The sequence below is a fragment of the Pelophylax lessonae genome (assembly GCF_965119305.1).
Source record: "Pelophylax lessonae genome assembly, chromosome: 8".
NCBI lineage: Eukaryota > Metazoa > Chordata > Amphibia > Anura > Ranidae > Pelophylax > Pelophylax lessonae.
The window spans coordinates 262,042,549-262,059,935 of NC_138775.1; the positions used below are offsets into that span (position 1 = coordinate 262,042,549).

At 42.2% G+C, this 17,387-nt stretch overlaps 1 protein-coding gene across 2 annotated transcripts in view; it reads right to left on the reverse strand.

Annotated features, from left to right (window-relative positions):
• Positions 1-17,387, reverse strand: part of MIGA1 (mitoguardin 1) — a 130,155-nt gene that overhangs the window by 39,118 nt on the left and 73,650 nt on the right. For both annotated transcript variants that reach the window (XM_082265326.1, XM_082265325.1), the window contains 2 exons: positions 12,124-12,224; positions 2,422-2,540 (listed from right to left, as the gene is read on the reverse strand). In XM_082265326.1, the coding sequence (XP_082121452.1) occupies positions 2,422-2,540; positions 12,124-12,224 (220 nt within the window). The remainder of the gene's footprint in view (positions 1-2,421; positions 2,541-12,123; positions 12,225-17,387) is intronic.

A 17,387-nucleotide genomic window follows, 5' to 3' on the forward strand; every position in this document is an offset into this window, starting at 1 on the left:
TCTTGATAAGATCCTGAGACAGCCCCTCAACTGTATTAACCCCAGCCGCACCGAAAGATTAGGGTGATGAAGGTGAGTTGGGGGGTTGAACAGAAGTGGATTTTACCTAAAACAGGGGTGTCAAACTAAATTTCATCATGGGCCGAATCAGCATTATGGTCGCCCCCAAAGGGCCAGTTGTATCTGTAAGACTGGATGTTTAGAGCACCCCCCCCCCCTCTCCACCATCAGAAGTCAAGAGTCCCTCACCCTCCCTTACATGACAGTGCGCACCTGAGTCTGGAGGAGGGTTTTAGTCCATTGAATGCTAAGACCAGGGGAAGTGGAGAGGAGAGGGTGCTACGGCTGCACAGAGAGGCACAGGATCTGTAGGAGGAGATCTGTCTTCCTCTCTGTTGCGGACTGCTGAGACGGTAAAAGGGGGGGGTTAATACAAGCCTCTCTGTGGCTGCATGGAGAAGTGCAGAATCTGGTGGGGGATTTTTGTCCTTCCCTCTGCTCCCGACTGCTGAGACAAGGTGGGGGCAACAATGAAGGGGATGCTGCAGCTGCAGGAGAGGTGCGAGGGCCACATGAAATGGCCTGGAGGGCCGGATTCAGCCCTGAGGCCTTGTGTTTGACACATGTGACCTAAAAGAAGAGCCATCAGCACTAGGGACACATCCTATTAATTGTACGTTATGTCCCTTGTGCTGATTTTTCTGTTTTTTGGGGTTTTTCTTTATCTTGCTGAACTTAGGCTTTAAGCATATAAATATTATTATTTCGTTTTCATTAACATAGCATAACAGTTGACATTTTGTAAAAGTACATGAGACAATACACATAATATTGGAACAGTGTTATTGAATGGAGAGGAATTACATGCTATAACCAGACATTTTTCAATGTTTGCTAGATGATGGAATAATAAAAAAGTAAAAGGGACAGCCAAATCCCTGTTAAATGCCCAATAACCAATATCTTTAATAGGCAGTATGACTTGGTTCATGGGGACGGTGCAATATGTATAGCTCTTGTGCCTAAGAACTAAAAAAGTTTGATAGAGTCTACAGTACCTTATGGACATTATAGGCAATATTTAAAAAGAAATAGTTTCAATTGTAGATACACTTTTAAGTTTTTCTGAAGCCATCACTTTTTTTTTTTTTAATTTTAGGGCTCTAGGCAGAAAAAAAAACTGCAAATTTTGAGTGTTTTTTTATACTAGCGTTCAGGAGTGTCTAGCATTTTTTTCTGCCAGAAGAACACAATCAAAAATGCAAAACAAAAGAGCTTTTTTTTCTGGCTCTAAACGCTGAGCTTAATAAACGCCTCTAGACTATCGAATGAGCAGGGTTAATACACACTATCCAACTTTTGTTGTCAGATTTCCTTCAGATTTACCTTTTCTATGTAGTGCAAGGGCCTGCCAGACTGCATACAAATTGAAAGTGTTTAGGTTTGACCTCATATTATATGGTTTTGGTAAGTCTAAAGGAAAAAGTCTTCAGAAAATCTTATAATGTGTATGGCCCATTACACATTGCAAATTTCTTTCTTGCAACCACGAGTTGCAGGAAAGTAATTTGCACGATCCCCCATCAAGACAGACAGTGCTGGCAGGTGAATCAGGAAAGAATTTTATAGCAGCCGCCAGTGATAATCGCAAGAGAAACCGGCAGGCTTGTTGTACCCAAGTTGATAGATTGATCAACTTGGTACATTCAGCCTGTCCATTAAGGTTTGATTCTTGGCCGGTTCAGAGATTCGAACCGTGTATGGCCGGCAGTAGACAGAATAGGGAATTGTTAAGACCCTGTTCACACCTGAGTGTTTTTCAGCTCATAAAATGCTCATCTCTGAAGTCTCAAAATGCCCAACAAGCCAAATCCCTTTTATTTCAATGGCCCCTGTTCATATCTGAACCTTTTGTCACCTGAAGCAAAATGCCTGAAGCTCAAAAAAGTACGAGCTTCTTTTTTTGGCAGATTTCAAGCATTTTTGTTAGATGCCAATGCCTGCCTCCAAACACCTGCCAAAAACGCCAGAAAAACGCCAGAAAAAAGCCCAAAAAAAAAACACGCATGAAAACGATACACTCCGGTGTGAATGGAGCCTTAGGCTCCATTCACACCTGGGCGTTTTTGAGTGTTTTTCAGCTCCAAAAATGCTAAAAAAAACGTTCCAAAACGCCCAACAAGTAAAACCCCATTCATTTAAATGAGCGTTTTGCAAAACGCCTGTAGCTGAAAAAAGTACATGAGCTTCTTTTTGGGCTGATTACCAGCGTTTTTGATAGATGTCAATGCCTGCCTCCAAAAACGCCTGAAAATCGCGGCAAAAACCGCGGTAAAAAAAACTTTTTCCCAGTTCTGATTAGATCACAAACAGCAAACCAAGACTACACAGGCAGATAAATCTGATACACATCACCCTCACCTGAGTGCCCTGCAGGGAATCCCCCCTTCCTCAGACAGGCGCATTGCTTCTTCATAGAGAGGACGGTGGTAGAGAGACTGCAGGCCGTTCCCTTCACTGAGATCTCTGTGGTCTGCCAGCTACAAGACAGAACAGACACTGTTAGGAAACATGTGATTGCAGTGTTAGTGTGGATGTCGCTGTCTGCAACCAGTTCTATCACCAACAGGGAATCCCTGGATTGGCTGCCATTTATAGGCAAGAACTCAGTGGCCTCAAGTACTTTAACAACAGATATTTCCATTATTACTAAGGCTAACGTAGAGAGTCAGTCAGCCCAAAAGCAATATTTCATAGAGGTTAGTGTCAATATTTTAATTAATTTCATGAATTTAAATCAATATAATTTTTTTTGTCAGCCATTATCAACACCTTTAGCACAAGAAAAGCGCAAGAAAAATGCATCGCTTTAAATTCTATGTATGTCTTCACACTGGTCCATCGCTTCCGTTGTGGTGTTAAAATTCTTGCTTGCTGCATTTTTGGTCAGTTAAATAAAAATGCACCAAAAACGCACCTCCTGGTTGAAATACTTTTTAATACTTTTAAAACACAGCAAGAATGCATCATTAACGTTACTGTGTTACTTTTATTATGCAGTTTTTGAGTTATAGGACCTAAGAAAAACACACCATAAGAATGGGCGTCCGCAGAACTTTTTTCAGGGCGGGGGCATCTTTTTAAGGTCACCCATGCTCCGCCCCTTTTCAACAATGTCATGAAGGTGAGGGGCAAACGGCAGCATTTATTTTTAAAGCATTTGTTAACCTAAAAAAAAAAAAAGTTGATCCTGTTCCCTTAAAGCATGTTATACATGTTATATGGCCCCTTCTATCACCTAAAATACCTGGCTAATCCTGCCTTGCTATGTCCTCCCCTCTGTAAACTGACCACGGTATACCATGGCTGCTGAGCCCTGACACTGTGGTCCGTTTACATGCCTCCATCATCCGCAGCTCCTCTGTCCTCTCCCCCCCCTCCCTGCCTGTCTGTAGTTCATTTAAAGGTTCATATTCTGTCTACAGTCTGTTTAATAATCCTGTGTGCCCCTGTGTCTGTTTTATAAAAATAAGCCGTTCTTTACAAGTTTTCAGAGCTCACATGACCCGCCACCTCTCCCCTCCTCCTCCCCTCCCGGGTGACATTAGCGAGGAATCCTCGGCCCCGCCCACTGCAGGCAGCTGTCAGACAGGGAGAGGAGAGAGTTGGCGGGTCACATGAGCGGCGCTCTGAAAACTAGAAAAGAACGGCTTATTTTTATAAAACACATACATAGACACAGGGGCACACAGGATTATTAAACAGACCAGACAGGATGGTATACACTGGTATACAGTGGCTTAACAACCACTTTAAAGGGGAAGTTGAGATTCTTCCCCCCCATGCCCCTACTTGCGGATGCCCATGACCATAAGCACAGAAAAATCTCAGCAAAATCACGTTTTGGGCACCATTAAGGACACCTTTTTCTCTCTTTTCAGCTATGTTTCAGCCGCCAAAATTTTCATGCATCTCTAATATTTCAGTGTTTGGTGGATACCAGAATGATAAACCATTCTGTCATTTTTGACCACCTGACAATAACCTTTGGGGACTCTGTTGGTGAGATCTTAACAGTTTGCCGGCTGCACTTTTGGGTTCCCCGGTGGAACAGGAGTGCCCATGAAGGCTGCTAGAGGGTTGAAGGTAAACAGTGAGGCGCTACTGTTTACCTTCATTTTTTATTTAAGTACTGTATCTATTACTTAAATTGAAGGCAGCTCTACCTAGGGCACCCTAGATCAAGTAAGGAGAGGCGCCACATTCTTTATTATCCACGCTGCTAGAAGTTTGAGTAGAACATGTTGATGTAAAAAAAAAAAAAAAATCAAGGTTTACAATTACTTTAATTTGTTAGTGAAGTCTATCTAAATTTGTTGGTGTATCTAACATTCTATCATCTACCCTCCCTGCCAGATTGACCATACTGTCCAAAAGCATCTCTGTTGATCCTTAGGCCTCATGCGCACTGACGTTTTTACAGCGGCTGTTTTTGGCTTCTGGCGTTTTTTTCTACAGCCAGCAAACTCCCCAGCATGTTATCCTATGTGTCCATGCACACATAGGCTGTTCTCAGCGTTTTTTTGGCAGCAGCGATTTCAGGCTGGAAAAAACCCCAGAACTAGTGGGTTTTGAGAGGAGTTTTTCCGCTGACAAAAAGGTCCTAACGCTGGTAAGCGCGGTAAAGCGCAGCTAAATGACGTTTCTGATCCCATAGCTTTAGCAGAGAGGTGCTTTCTTGCTCAAAATTTAAAAAAATGGTAACGCTTAGGCCTCATGCACATTGGACGTTTTCACAGCTGCTGTTTTTGGCATCAGATGTTTTTTTCTGCAGCCAGTAAACTCCCCAGCATGTTATCCTATGTGTCCATGCACACAGACTGTTATCAGCAGTTTTTGGCAGGGGCATTTTCTGCCTGGAAAAAACCCCCAGAACTAGTGAGTTTTGAGAGGAGTTTTTCAGCTGTAAAAATGCTTTAACAATGATAAAAGCTTAAAAACGCAAAAAAAAAAAAAGCCAAAAAACGTGCCTATTCTGCATTTATCAACATTTTTGAGCCATAAGTATTTTGTGGGAATATAGTGTTGCTAAAAAAAAAAGCAAAAAAAAGGCTACAACTGAAAAAGGCCAAAAACACTACTGCAAAAATCTGAAAAACTAAATTCTACAGCTACAGCTTTCTACTGAAGTTTTGAGAACGTCCAATGTGCATGAGGCCTAAAAACGCGAAATGACGTGGCAAAACACTAATGCAAAAAAGTGGAAAAACTTGCGGTTTTAAAGTGGTTGTAAACTTACCTTTAGCGTTTGTACCTATAGGTAAGCCTATAATAAAGGCTATTATATACTATTATATATGTAAATATCTCCTAAACTTGCATGCAGCCGATGACGTCATCAGCGCATGCCCTCTGAAGGAGCTGTTTCTTCAGAGCCCTGTGCCGTGACCGGCTGCTCCTGCGCGCATGCGTAGGAGTGACATCACGTGGTTTCGGCCAGTAGCACAGCCGAAGTCCGTGGACCCAGAGGGAAGACGGCGAAGATGGATGCGGCCTCTAGCGTGGACGATGAAAGCTTAGTTTGCAGGTAAGTGTCACATGTGCTAGTATGCAATGCATACTAGCACATTAAGCATTTACTTCGGAAGTAAAACATTTTTTTAAAAATTTGCAGACTTTACTTCCTCTTTAACGTGGCAACGCTACTGGAGATTTTATAACGTCCAGTATGCATGAGGCTTTATCCAGAGTGGAGATACCCCAAGAAAGGAAGTGTGTTACTGGCCAGATCACCAGATAAAAATAAAGGAAAAAAGACTAAAATAGGAAAACTAATGCAGCCATCACATTCAAGAGTTGGCAAGCTGAAATATATTTAATTTTTGTTTTTAGGATTAATACTTTACTGTAAGTATCTAAAAATGTCAAGAGATCTGTTCTGGATTTGTGTAATCATCTGCTAAATCTCTCTCTAGGTGTGATGAATGTGCTTTACTAATCAGAAGTACTCCCAGAGGTGCACGTACAACCATCTCAATATACAGTGCTGTGGTCAGCCTAATACCGGATATCAGACAGGAAATGTAACAGGAAATGTCCCAGCTAAGGACACAAAGACTGGATGTAATAGGACATTCATTGCGTGTCCTTCTGTATATCCTGCCCTTGTCAGTGATGTATTTCTTTTCATAAGCCAGCAACAGACTTGTGGAATATTTATGTCTGATCTCCAATCTCTGTCCCATTACAGACTTTTGGCGGCCGTATCTGAAACCAGCAACATATAAGCATCTGATGTTTACGTTAGAGACTGTACGCCAATTTATCAGTATGAGGCACGCAGATTTCCCCTGTATATACAACAGCCACACTTGAGATTAAACCATATGGAAAATAACTTTTCCCAAAAGAAGGAGATTTAAAGAGAACCTGTCAGCTGTTTTTAGCATTTATGATTAATTTATCCTGTCTGAGAGCAGACCCCACAAGGTGCCTGTTCTGGGCACATAGTGAAACTAGTTTCAGAGAGACACACAGCCTAACAAAGGTAACAGCAAACAGAGGTGTCTGCTCTTGTGGGACTTTAACCACTTAAGCCCCGGAAGATTTTACCCCCTTCCTGACCAGGGCCTATTTTGCGATTCGGCACTGCGTGACTTTAACGGACAATTGCGCGGTCGTGCGACGCTGTACCCAAATGAAATTGATGTCCTTTTTTTCCCACAAACAGAGCTTTCTTTTGGTGGCAATGGAGCTGACAAAGTGACAGTCCCTCTTTGGGCATTATTTGCATCTAAATTGCCCACAAAACATTCCTACTGTCCATGTGGTTCCATTCATCTGTCAGTCACAAGTGGGATTTTTACAAAATTAAGGTCTGTGCGTGAATATTTCCTAAGTAAAAAGGGCATTTAGATACGTTTTTTTGTTTTTCTTTTTTTCTACAGACATCAGTTTTTTAGTTGAGTATCTTTACCCCAGAGATGGGCTTTAGGAATTAGACCCTTTGTCAGGTTTCTATTACTACCTGTGTCCTCAAGGGGGAGATTTACCTCTTTTTGTTTTGATAAGTCACTGGACGGAAAGTGAGGAACCATCCAAAATGTTTCATTCCTCACTAGAATAGGAGTAGAATTTTAGTGCTCCCGATGAAGTAAATTCAGACCAAGCATGCAGGGCCATACCAGAAGTCATGACGTCACCACGCATGCTGGAATGAGTACAGCAATCTGGGTACTGAAGTCTGCTTTGATGCCGATCGCTGTATATGTTTTCTACTGCCGTTTTTATTTGAATAAACATTCCATGAGGATTTTACACTATGGGAGCGTGGTGCTCTTGTCTTCTTTTATCCCTAAACCTTCACTCGTGGTAGCAAGCTGGAGTGAGGAGTGATGGGAAGTTCCAAGTAGATATTTGCATACACCTAAGCACCATTTGACTCTCTCTTAAAGCGGAGTTCCGGCCTCAAATACCTTTTTTAACTAAAAATACCCCTATAATACTAATCCATCGTCCTTTACAGAACCGCTATTCTCATACTTACAAGGTGTACAGTATTGGATTTTAGTCAAAATCTTACTTTTAAAAAAGCTGTCTGGGCGCGGCCATCTTGGATGTGGGCATCTGAAGCCGCAGTGTAACCTGCTGTGTCCTTCTTCCTGATTCCAGGGAGTGTTCTGGGAGTTCTTCCTGATTCCAGCCTCCTGGGAGTGATGACAAACAGCTCCCAGGATGCAATGCAAAGGCGGAAGTGATGTTGGTGGCCACGCCCACAGAGGGGAGAGAAGGAGGAAGTACAACCAAAAATGCCCTGAAAATAAGGTAAGGGACCCCCGAAAAAAATTGAAAATGCCCAATTGTTGATCAGCATAGCGAGCACTCCAGGAATCACTAAAGTTGTAAAATAGGCCGAAACTCCACTTTAACTGAGGAGTCACACACTTTCTGGTAAGTACATAAGAGTGTTGTGTGTGAAGAGCACTTGGTGTTCCTTTCCAACCATCCTCACAAAGACTTGGAAACACTTTGGAGTGGAAGGATTCCTATGGTTTTGGACTTTTACTTTGATGTTTTTGGACTTTTTATTAGTATTCCTACATTGTTGTCGATAAAGCATGTTGGCTCACATTATTTCAGTTTGAAATTTTATATATAATTTTTTAGAATGATGTTATTTGTTGCATGATACACAAAATTTTAAGTGTGGTATATCTCACTTCTTTTTGTTGATTGTGTGTTTTTTCCTGCCGAAGCTTATTTATCACTTGGATATTTTATTACCTTTTGCGCAGTATATGTAATTGATCATTTTTATTTTGTGTTTAGGAGTAGATGACAAATGTTCTATTGCCAACAACAGCTCCGGTGACAGTTTTCATAGGTGGGGTTCCAGGATAGGAAATGAGAAATCTCCCAAAGGGGGACATGGAAAGTGGTGAAAAACTTAAATAAACGTTAACTTTATCCAAATCCATACTAAAATTGGTAAAACATTTTAGCTGGAGATCCACATTTATAACAAGTATGTGACACAATCCCCATTGTATGTAAATGGAGACTAAACAGCAGGCAAAAGTCAGCCTATTATTTTATGTATGCATCAGTTTCCACAGAATGTGCACCTTATAAAATATTAAATATTTAAAATACCTTTTTTTATATGCACAATATATTTACTGAATAAAGAAGGTTAAAATAAAATATTTATAGTGCTGCTTTAAGACAGGCCAATTTGCTCTCTGGGAGATGTATAGAGGTATTTGGAGAGTTTCAGCCACCCAGGGACAGCTGAATTGTTCAGCAAATGCTTTCTCTAAAAATTCCTAGAAATCCTGAGAGTGGAAGGAAGGGAGAGGATGTAAAGGGTCACATTTCACGCCAATTCTATATACATTTTATAACATTGTTAGTCTAGCGGAACAGTCTATTATTATTATGGAGTAGGCATTGTGAAGATGCCAGTACAGGGCAGGGCTAGCCGGCTATAACTCAGACACATGGAAGAACGACCAATGAGACAAATAGAAGGGGAAGAAGTAACTGCAACTTTCTAAGCGCTATAGGAATCCTAAACAAAGCTCACTAAAGATCGTGATCTGCTGTAAATTCCAATGCAACATTATTAACCACTTAAGCCCCGGAGGATTTGGCTGCTAAACGACCAGGGAGTATTTTGCGATTCGGCACTGCGTGACTTTAACGGACAATTGCGCGGTCGTGCGACGCTGTACCTAAACAAATTTGACGTCCTTTTTTCCCCACAAACAGAGCTTTCTTTTGGTGGTATTTGATCACCTGTGCGCTTTTTACTTTTTGCGCTATAAACAAAAAAAGAGCGTAAATTTTGCAAAAATAACAATATTTTTCACATTTTTTTATATGAAATTCCCCCAAAAAAAAATGTAAAAATCAAAATTTTTTAACATTTTCTGCCAATTTGTTTTATGCTACATATGTTTGATAAAAAAAAAATCGCAAAAAGCGTATTTTTATTGGTTTGCGCAAAAGTTATCGCGTTTACTAACAAAGGGAAAGATTTTTGTCATTTTTGTTGTTTTTCTTTTTAACGCGTAATGGCGGCGATCTGCGATTTTTTTTGCGGTACTGCGACATTGGGGCGGACAGATCGGACCCTTGACTGACATTTTTGACACTTTTGGGGTTACCAGTGACATTTCTACAGTAATCAGTGCTATATATATGCACTGTTACTGTAAAAATACACTAGTAGTGAAAGGGTTAACTTTATTTGAGAGGGAGGGGCTGTGTGTGTCCCTAGGGGCGTGATTCTTACTGTGATTGGCTGTGACTTGAGGTGTAAGGACACTGATCAACGGTTCTACATACTAGAACCGTGTGATCAGTGTTTTTACACCGAGGAGAATGACAGGTGGCTTGTTTACACAAGCCGCCTGACTTTCTCCCTCTCCCCCGACGATCGCCGAGTGACTGGCGGACATCGGGTCCGCCGGTCACACGCGCGGGGGGGTCCGTGACCGCGCGGGAGCGCGCCTCCGGCGGCGCGCGCTCGCTCCCCAGACCCTCCCAGGCTAGTGACGTTAATTAACGTCACTCTGCCTGTGAGGGGCTGACCGCCGCAGTAAATTTACTTGCGGCGGTCGGCAAGCGGCTAAACTCACCTTTCTATAAATTAAGATATGTGTCACAAAATCAAAAAAGTAAACCTTTATCTAGGCTATGGAAAGTCAAGTATTTACATATTCTTACCAAACAGTAAAAAGGTGCCCTTACTTACCACCATAGCTGCAGGCACTGTGGAGCAATGCATTCTCAAAAATAACAATTTCACAGTAGAAATACTGAGGTTTTTCATGTCAACCTTCTCTCTGGCTAATCTCATCTGACCACCCCCTTTCCAGAACTAGAGTGCTTACAATGTGTTTATATAAGAGATTAGAAGGCCAGAAGGCTGCAGAGTAACCAATGAGAGAAGGAGCTGAACTGCTAAGTCACTTCTGGGAGGAGGAAGCAGAGACAAGGTCTTGGAGGACTTAAGCTCTGACTGACCTCAGTTGCTGTGGGTGCTTGTTTTATGGCTCATTTTCTTCTTGTTAAGATTATAAAGTATTGTATGTCAATAGCTTGGCCACATATTCGCTGTAAGGACTCACTTACTCAATGGCCCCTCCTGGCAGTATATGCATCACGGTCTCACTCCTGCTCAGGGCACTGCAAACATCGGGTCCAAAAGTGTTTTTGAACCAAATGCTTTCATGAACACCTTGTGGCTGGAGTTGGAGCATTGCGCTAGATCTAGGCCCTTCCTGTGTCATATTTTGCATTGTGTTCTTTAAAGTCTGTCATTTTTACCCCTTAATGTATGTTGTTTGTATTTAATTACAGAGCTGTGGTATTTTTAAAGGATAATACAAGCAATCATAATAGAACTTGCAAATGTATTGTATAAAGCAGTGGTTCCTAAAATGTGGCCCACGGGCCAGATTTAGCCCTTTTCTTGCTTTTACCTGGACCGCAAGGCTCTATTTCTCCCACTGACACTAAAAATAGGCACTGTTTCTCCCACTGTCTAACATCAACAGTTCAGAGTTAAATGCTTACATAGTCAGGTTGAAAAAAGTCAATATAGTTCAACCAGTAGAAAAAAAATAAATAAATAGAAAACCTCCATAAACACAATCCTATACCCACTGTTGATCCAGAGGAAGACCAAAAGAAATCCCTATGGAACATAGTCCAATTTGCTCAAGTGGGGAAAAAAATCAACAATAGGACACTGTTCCTCTCACTGACACCAATAATGGGACACTATTCCCCCCCATTAACACCAAGAATGGGGCATAATTCCTCCCACTGATACCAATGATGGGGCCCTATTCCTCCCACTGATGCCAATGATGGGGCCCTATTCCTCCCACTGATGCCAATGATGGGGCCCTATTCCTCCCACTGATGCCAATGATGGGGCCCTATTCCTCCCACTGATGCCAACGATGGGGCCCTATTCCTCACACTGATGCCAATGATGGGGCCCTATTCCTCCCACTGATGCCAATGATGGGGCCCTATTCCTCCCACTGATGCCAATGATGGGGCCCTATTCCTCCCACTGATGCCAATGATGGGGCCCTATTCCTCCCACTGATACCAATGATGGGGTCCTATTCCTCCCACTGATGCCAATGATGGGGCCCTATTCCTCCCACTGATGCCAATGATGGGGCCCTATTCCTCCCACTGATGCCAATGATGGGGCCCTATTCCTCCCACTGATACCAATGATGGGGCACTATTCCTCCCACTGATGCCAATGATGGGGCCCTATTCCTCCCACTGATGCCAATGATGGGGCCCTATTCCTCCCACTGATGCCAATGATGGTGCCCTATTCCTCCCACTGATGCCAATGATGGGGCCCTATTCCTCCCACTGATACCAATAATGGGGTCCTATTGCTCCTCCTACTGACCACAAGCGCTATGTAATTTTTTTTACCCCAACTAACCATCAAGCTTAAAACATTGAATGCTCCCACTGATGCCAAGGCATTTTCTACACCCCCTCTGACCACAGTCTGGCCCCCGGAAAATCTCAAGGACAGTAAACTGGCCCTTTGTTTAGAAAGACTGAAACATTGTTTACCTCCATAGCTGAGGAGAAAGAGTCTGGCGAAGCGATGCTCAGAGTGTCTCTTGTGCCAAAATCACCTTCGTTGTCCATGAATGTGATATCTGGGTCATCATCTACAAAGAAGACAAATTACTTACAGTGACAGAAAATCCGGGAGCAAATCGAACATCTTCACAACCTTGTGCTCTCTACCAGATCTCCAACTGCTAAACTTGTATCTTTATAAATGCCCAGTTCATATCTGGGTGTTTTAGGTGCGGTGCATTCTATGCATGTTTTAAACATGTTACCACTGAACTTAGGGCACCACAAATTTTGCTGGAAACCACAACAAAGATGAAACAGAGCAAAGATGACAAATATAAAAACTAAAGTGACCAGCTGGTTAAAAAAAAAAACCTCGTCCCTTCCTGCCAGCGCTAATGAAAAAACAGTACAAAATATAAATCACATGTAATTATGCATATGTTTGTTAAAAGCAGCTGCTATATCAAATCTATATTTATATTAGTATGCCTCCATCATCCATAAAATTATAAACAATGTCCGCATTAGCAGCGCTTTTTATAGTAGGAAAAATTCCTCCTGTGCCTTAAAGAGTCCTTTTAGAAGTCCTTTAAAAAATCTTTTAAAAAATTCCCAGGAGGTGTGAGCGGGGACAAACTCTCAAGCGTGAAGTCCAACCGTACGGTCACTGGCCAATCACCACACCAAGTGAGACTTCTCCCCTAGGGATTGAACACTCACCAGAGATCACATAAACAGGGGCTTTTGGTAATCATCCAGAAGGACAAGCAGCCTTGTCTCCACCTGCACGCCTCTCCACCTCTGATAACCACCACCTGTGACAGGCAGACATGGACACCCTTTGCTTCTTGTTACAGCCGCCTGTCTTCTACCCGATCTGGAGAGGAGAGGAGTGCTGGTGAAGGAGTCCACATGATTCCATGGATGATCCATGAAGGGCTGAGTGTGTTGAGCTTGGTGGTTATCAGAGGTGGAGAGGCGTGCAGGCGGAGACAAGGCTGCTTGTCCTTCTGGATGATTACCAAAAGCCCCTGTTTATGTGATCTCTGGTGAGTGTTCAATCCCTAGGGGAGAGGTCTCACTTGGTGTGGTGATGGGCCAGTGACCGTGCGGTTGGACTTCACGTTTGAGAGTTTTTCCTCACTGACACCCCCTGGGAATTTTTTAAAGGATTTTTTAAAGGACTTCTAAAAAGACTCTTTAAGGCACAGGAGGATTTTTTCCTACTATAAAAAGCGCTGCTAACGTGGACATTGTTTGTATTTTATGGACGATGGAGGTATACTAATAGAAGAGCAAAAGATTACACTTTCTAATATAACACGCCTAAAATTATCATCGGTCATTCATGCAGCTGCTGGGATACAAATTCGTGAAATATTAAACTAAACTGACCTAAAATAGGCTGTACACGTGTATTTGACCTGTGAAATTCCAAAGCCACCAGAATTGTTCACCGGATGCTGTGCAGCCTTGCTTCCGAAAAAGTCCTTGCTGGGTCCTCTTCTGTCTATAGGTTCGCACTGTTGCCCCATTCATTATTATAGGGAAAGGTGTATATTTCAGGTCTGCTGGAGGTCACCATGAGTATTGCTTCTAAAAGGAATTAACAGGGCCACGGCACACATGCACAGGCTAAAAAGGCTCGGGCAGGAACGTTGTCAGAAGCAAGGCTGGTTAGGGCTGCATAGTAAAGATCACTGAATTGAGGACAGAGGTAAGTAGAAGACAAGGTGGGCTGCATTGGGCAGGGGGGTTGTATTTCATTAAATAAAGTTGTTCTTTAGGCAGGGAGGTCTTCACGGTCCAGCGGAAAGTGGATAGCAGTATCCACTCCCCATTATAAATGTAACAGAATAACAACCTAGTCTCTTTTCTAATTGCAAAAGAGATTTTAGACAGTTGAAGTCTCTTGCAGAGAACAGAATGGTCTGTAACCTTAGGTACAATATTAAAGTCAATGTTTATTGGCTTTTGCTTTTACAAGTTCAGATGCCACAATGATATTATTTATTTCACATATTTTCACCTGCATCACGTACTGGAGCCTCTCTGGCCACGCCTCTGTACCTCAAAACTGTCAAAGACAGCCCAAGCTGCCCACACAGTGCAATAAGATGTATAAAATGTTAAAACAGTAAACGGTTGCATATCTATTACATAGTTACATAGTTAGTCAGGTTGAAAAAAAGACACAAGTCCATCTAGTTCAACCAATAAAAGGGAAATAACCAACATTCAATCCCATCCCATATACACATTCCTATACACAGTTGATCCAGAGGAAGGCAAAACAAAAAAACAGCAATGCATGATCCAATTTTCTTCAGCAGTGAAAACAATTTCTTCCTGATCCCCTGAGGGGCAATCGGATATTCCCTGGATCAACTTTACCTATAAATGTTAGTAACCAGTTATATTGAGGGAGTCTTTTCCAGATTTTCACAGCTCTTACTGTGAAGAAACCTTTCCATATTTGGAGATGAAAGCTCTTTTCCTCCAGATGTAAAGAGTGCCTCCTTGTCCTCTGTGATGACCTTAAAGTGAATAACTCAACATCAAGTTCACTATGTGGACCGCCTATTACTTCATTTTTATTGGTCCAGCACTATCATTCATACACATTGCACATGAAAATCCAATACTTGTAGGCATCTTCAGTATCATTATTACCGGTTTAGGCCTGGTAAGTTTTACTTTAACCACTTGTCTACTGGGCACTTTCACCCTCTTCCTGCCCAGGCCAATTTTCAGCTTTTAGTGCTGTAACCTTGGGTTTGAATGAAAATTGCACGGTCATGCAACACTGTACCCAATTGTTGTAATTTTTTTCACACACAGAGCTTTCTTTTGGTGGTATTTAATCACCACTGGGTTTTTTATTTTTTGCTACGCAAAGAAAAAAAAGACCAAAAACTGAAAAAAAAAAAAAAGGTTTTCTTAGATTCTGATTATAAAGTTTTGCAAACAAGTAATTTTTCTCTTTCACTAATGTGCACTGATAGGCACTAATAGTTAGCACTGATGGGCACTGATGAGGCAACACTGATGGACACTGATAAGCAGCACAGATGGGCACCAATAGGTGGCACTAAAGGGCACAGATCGGACAGCACTGATAGGAAGAAAGGCACTGGTAGGTGGGCACTGATAAGGAGGTATTAATTAGCATCATTGATGGGCACTGTGGGGGTTGCACTAATAATTAGGACACTGATGATCACTGCCCTGATTATCAGTGTAGATGTCCCTTTCACACTTGCTGGTTACCGGCCATCTCCTCTCCTCATGCTGTGACTGCATGAGGAAAGGAATGCCACCGGCAAGTGTGTTTAGATCATGATCAGCTTTGATTGGACACAGCTGATCCTGTGGTAAAAAGCCTCTATGATTGGCCCTTTACTCTGATCTGTGATCGGTTGTGTGCAACGGACACAGTGGTGCGCCACAGCGGGCAGGGTTCTGGGAGGATGTCAATAGATGCCCCCACAGAACTGGACAACCGCGCTATAGCCATCATGCGGCTATAGCGCGGTCGGTAAGTGGCTAAAGTGAAAGTTCAACTGGAAGGTCCTACTCTGAGCAGGAAGAGGAGGTTCATGAAATAGTTCAGACAAGTCATATCCAGGGTGGTATTGTAGTCCAAAGTGTAGGTAGGATGCAGTGAGGTGCCACAATCACTGCATAGACGCAGGCCTAGTGGTTCACCATTGTATGTTCTCTACTTTTGGCAGGTTAAACAATTCCTAAATGTGTGTTTTAATTCTGTAGTTGTTTGGCTGGAGAGGACACAGCCAAAGCTGACCAACGTAGTCCATTTGCAGAACTGACTTATGACATCCAGCATAAAGTTCCTCCAGGAATCCTCGCAAGAATAGACTTTTGCACACTCTGCTGACTCACGCAAATAATCTTAGTTTTCAATTTGATGAATATTTGTAGAATTAATAAACCAGTAGTATAAATCAGGCTGCTTCCTGTGCACACAGCGAACGTTTATTCCCAAGTTTTAATGGACTTGTATGGTAAATAAATTGAACGATTCTGACCTGTTGGATCACTTCCATCATCTGGAGTCCTGAGACCAGCTCTGGAGGAACAGTGTTATATATCAACATGTCTAAAGTTCAGACATTACAAAAGCAAAGTCTGAGCTACCTCTGCCAGCCATAGAAACCAGAGCTTCCCCGAAATGACAGGTTACTAAGGACACGCTGAGGAGAATGGCCACAGAATGAGCCCACAATTTATCATAATTCAAAGAACTGTTCGTATAGTCGCGGTGTTCAGACTTTCATACTGGATCTAGTTTCTTAGAACAAGGGTTCAGACTTTCACTGCTCATCTGTTAAATATATTACATGGAACTTAAAACTTTCTGTTGGATATACATGTGAATGTGAGCACCATCAACATTTGTTACAGAGGAACTTCGGCCATTTTTTTAACCTGCTAGGGGCTGCTCCCAGTGTCACTTGCTTCCTAATAGATTCATAAAGTATATGTAAACCCAATCACTAAAAATTCATATAAGCTTTAACATGTTAATGTAAATTTATGAAGAAAATTTAAGAAATTTTGTAAATATGCAGCATTCGTTGAAATAATAATTAGGGATCCTAAGGCTCTTGTTCAGGCAGTTTGTCAGGAATCAGCAGCTCATACTAAATTATATATATATATATATATATATAGTAAGGGGTTGGCTCGGTAGCGGGTGTGGGTGACCCCTTGGGTGGGTTCGTTACACAGAGAGAAAGCCGAGGAGTGGTTGAAAACAACGGTCTATGGTTTATTCTTCCAATTTGCTATAAACAAGTGCAAGCATCCAAACAGCATAAATCAAACAAACATAAAAAAACCCTGGCCACTTGGGGCGTCTACCTTCACAACACAGGAACCTACCTATGGTGTCTGTCCCAACCTACTGCTGGGCAGACACTGCTGGTCATACAGCAGAAAATCAATAGTCTATTTGTTTTCTTTTTTACACAGAAAAAGTCAAGACCACCTCACCTTCAGAAGTCTCTCAGCTCACTGCTCTCCTTAACGCACAAAGCCTCTGGATGCAGCAATCAGTAGTCATCCTCTGGATAACTTATAGAGGCTTTAATTGCCTCATCCTGAATAGCTGAAGCTTTCCAATGTCCTTAAACCATTCTGGCAACCTCCGCAGCCGACACCCGATAGTAATTGGTGAATTGTCTAAACAAGGCAGGAATGTATCTCCCGTCTGTGACAACACCCAC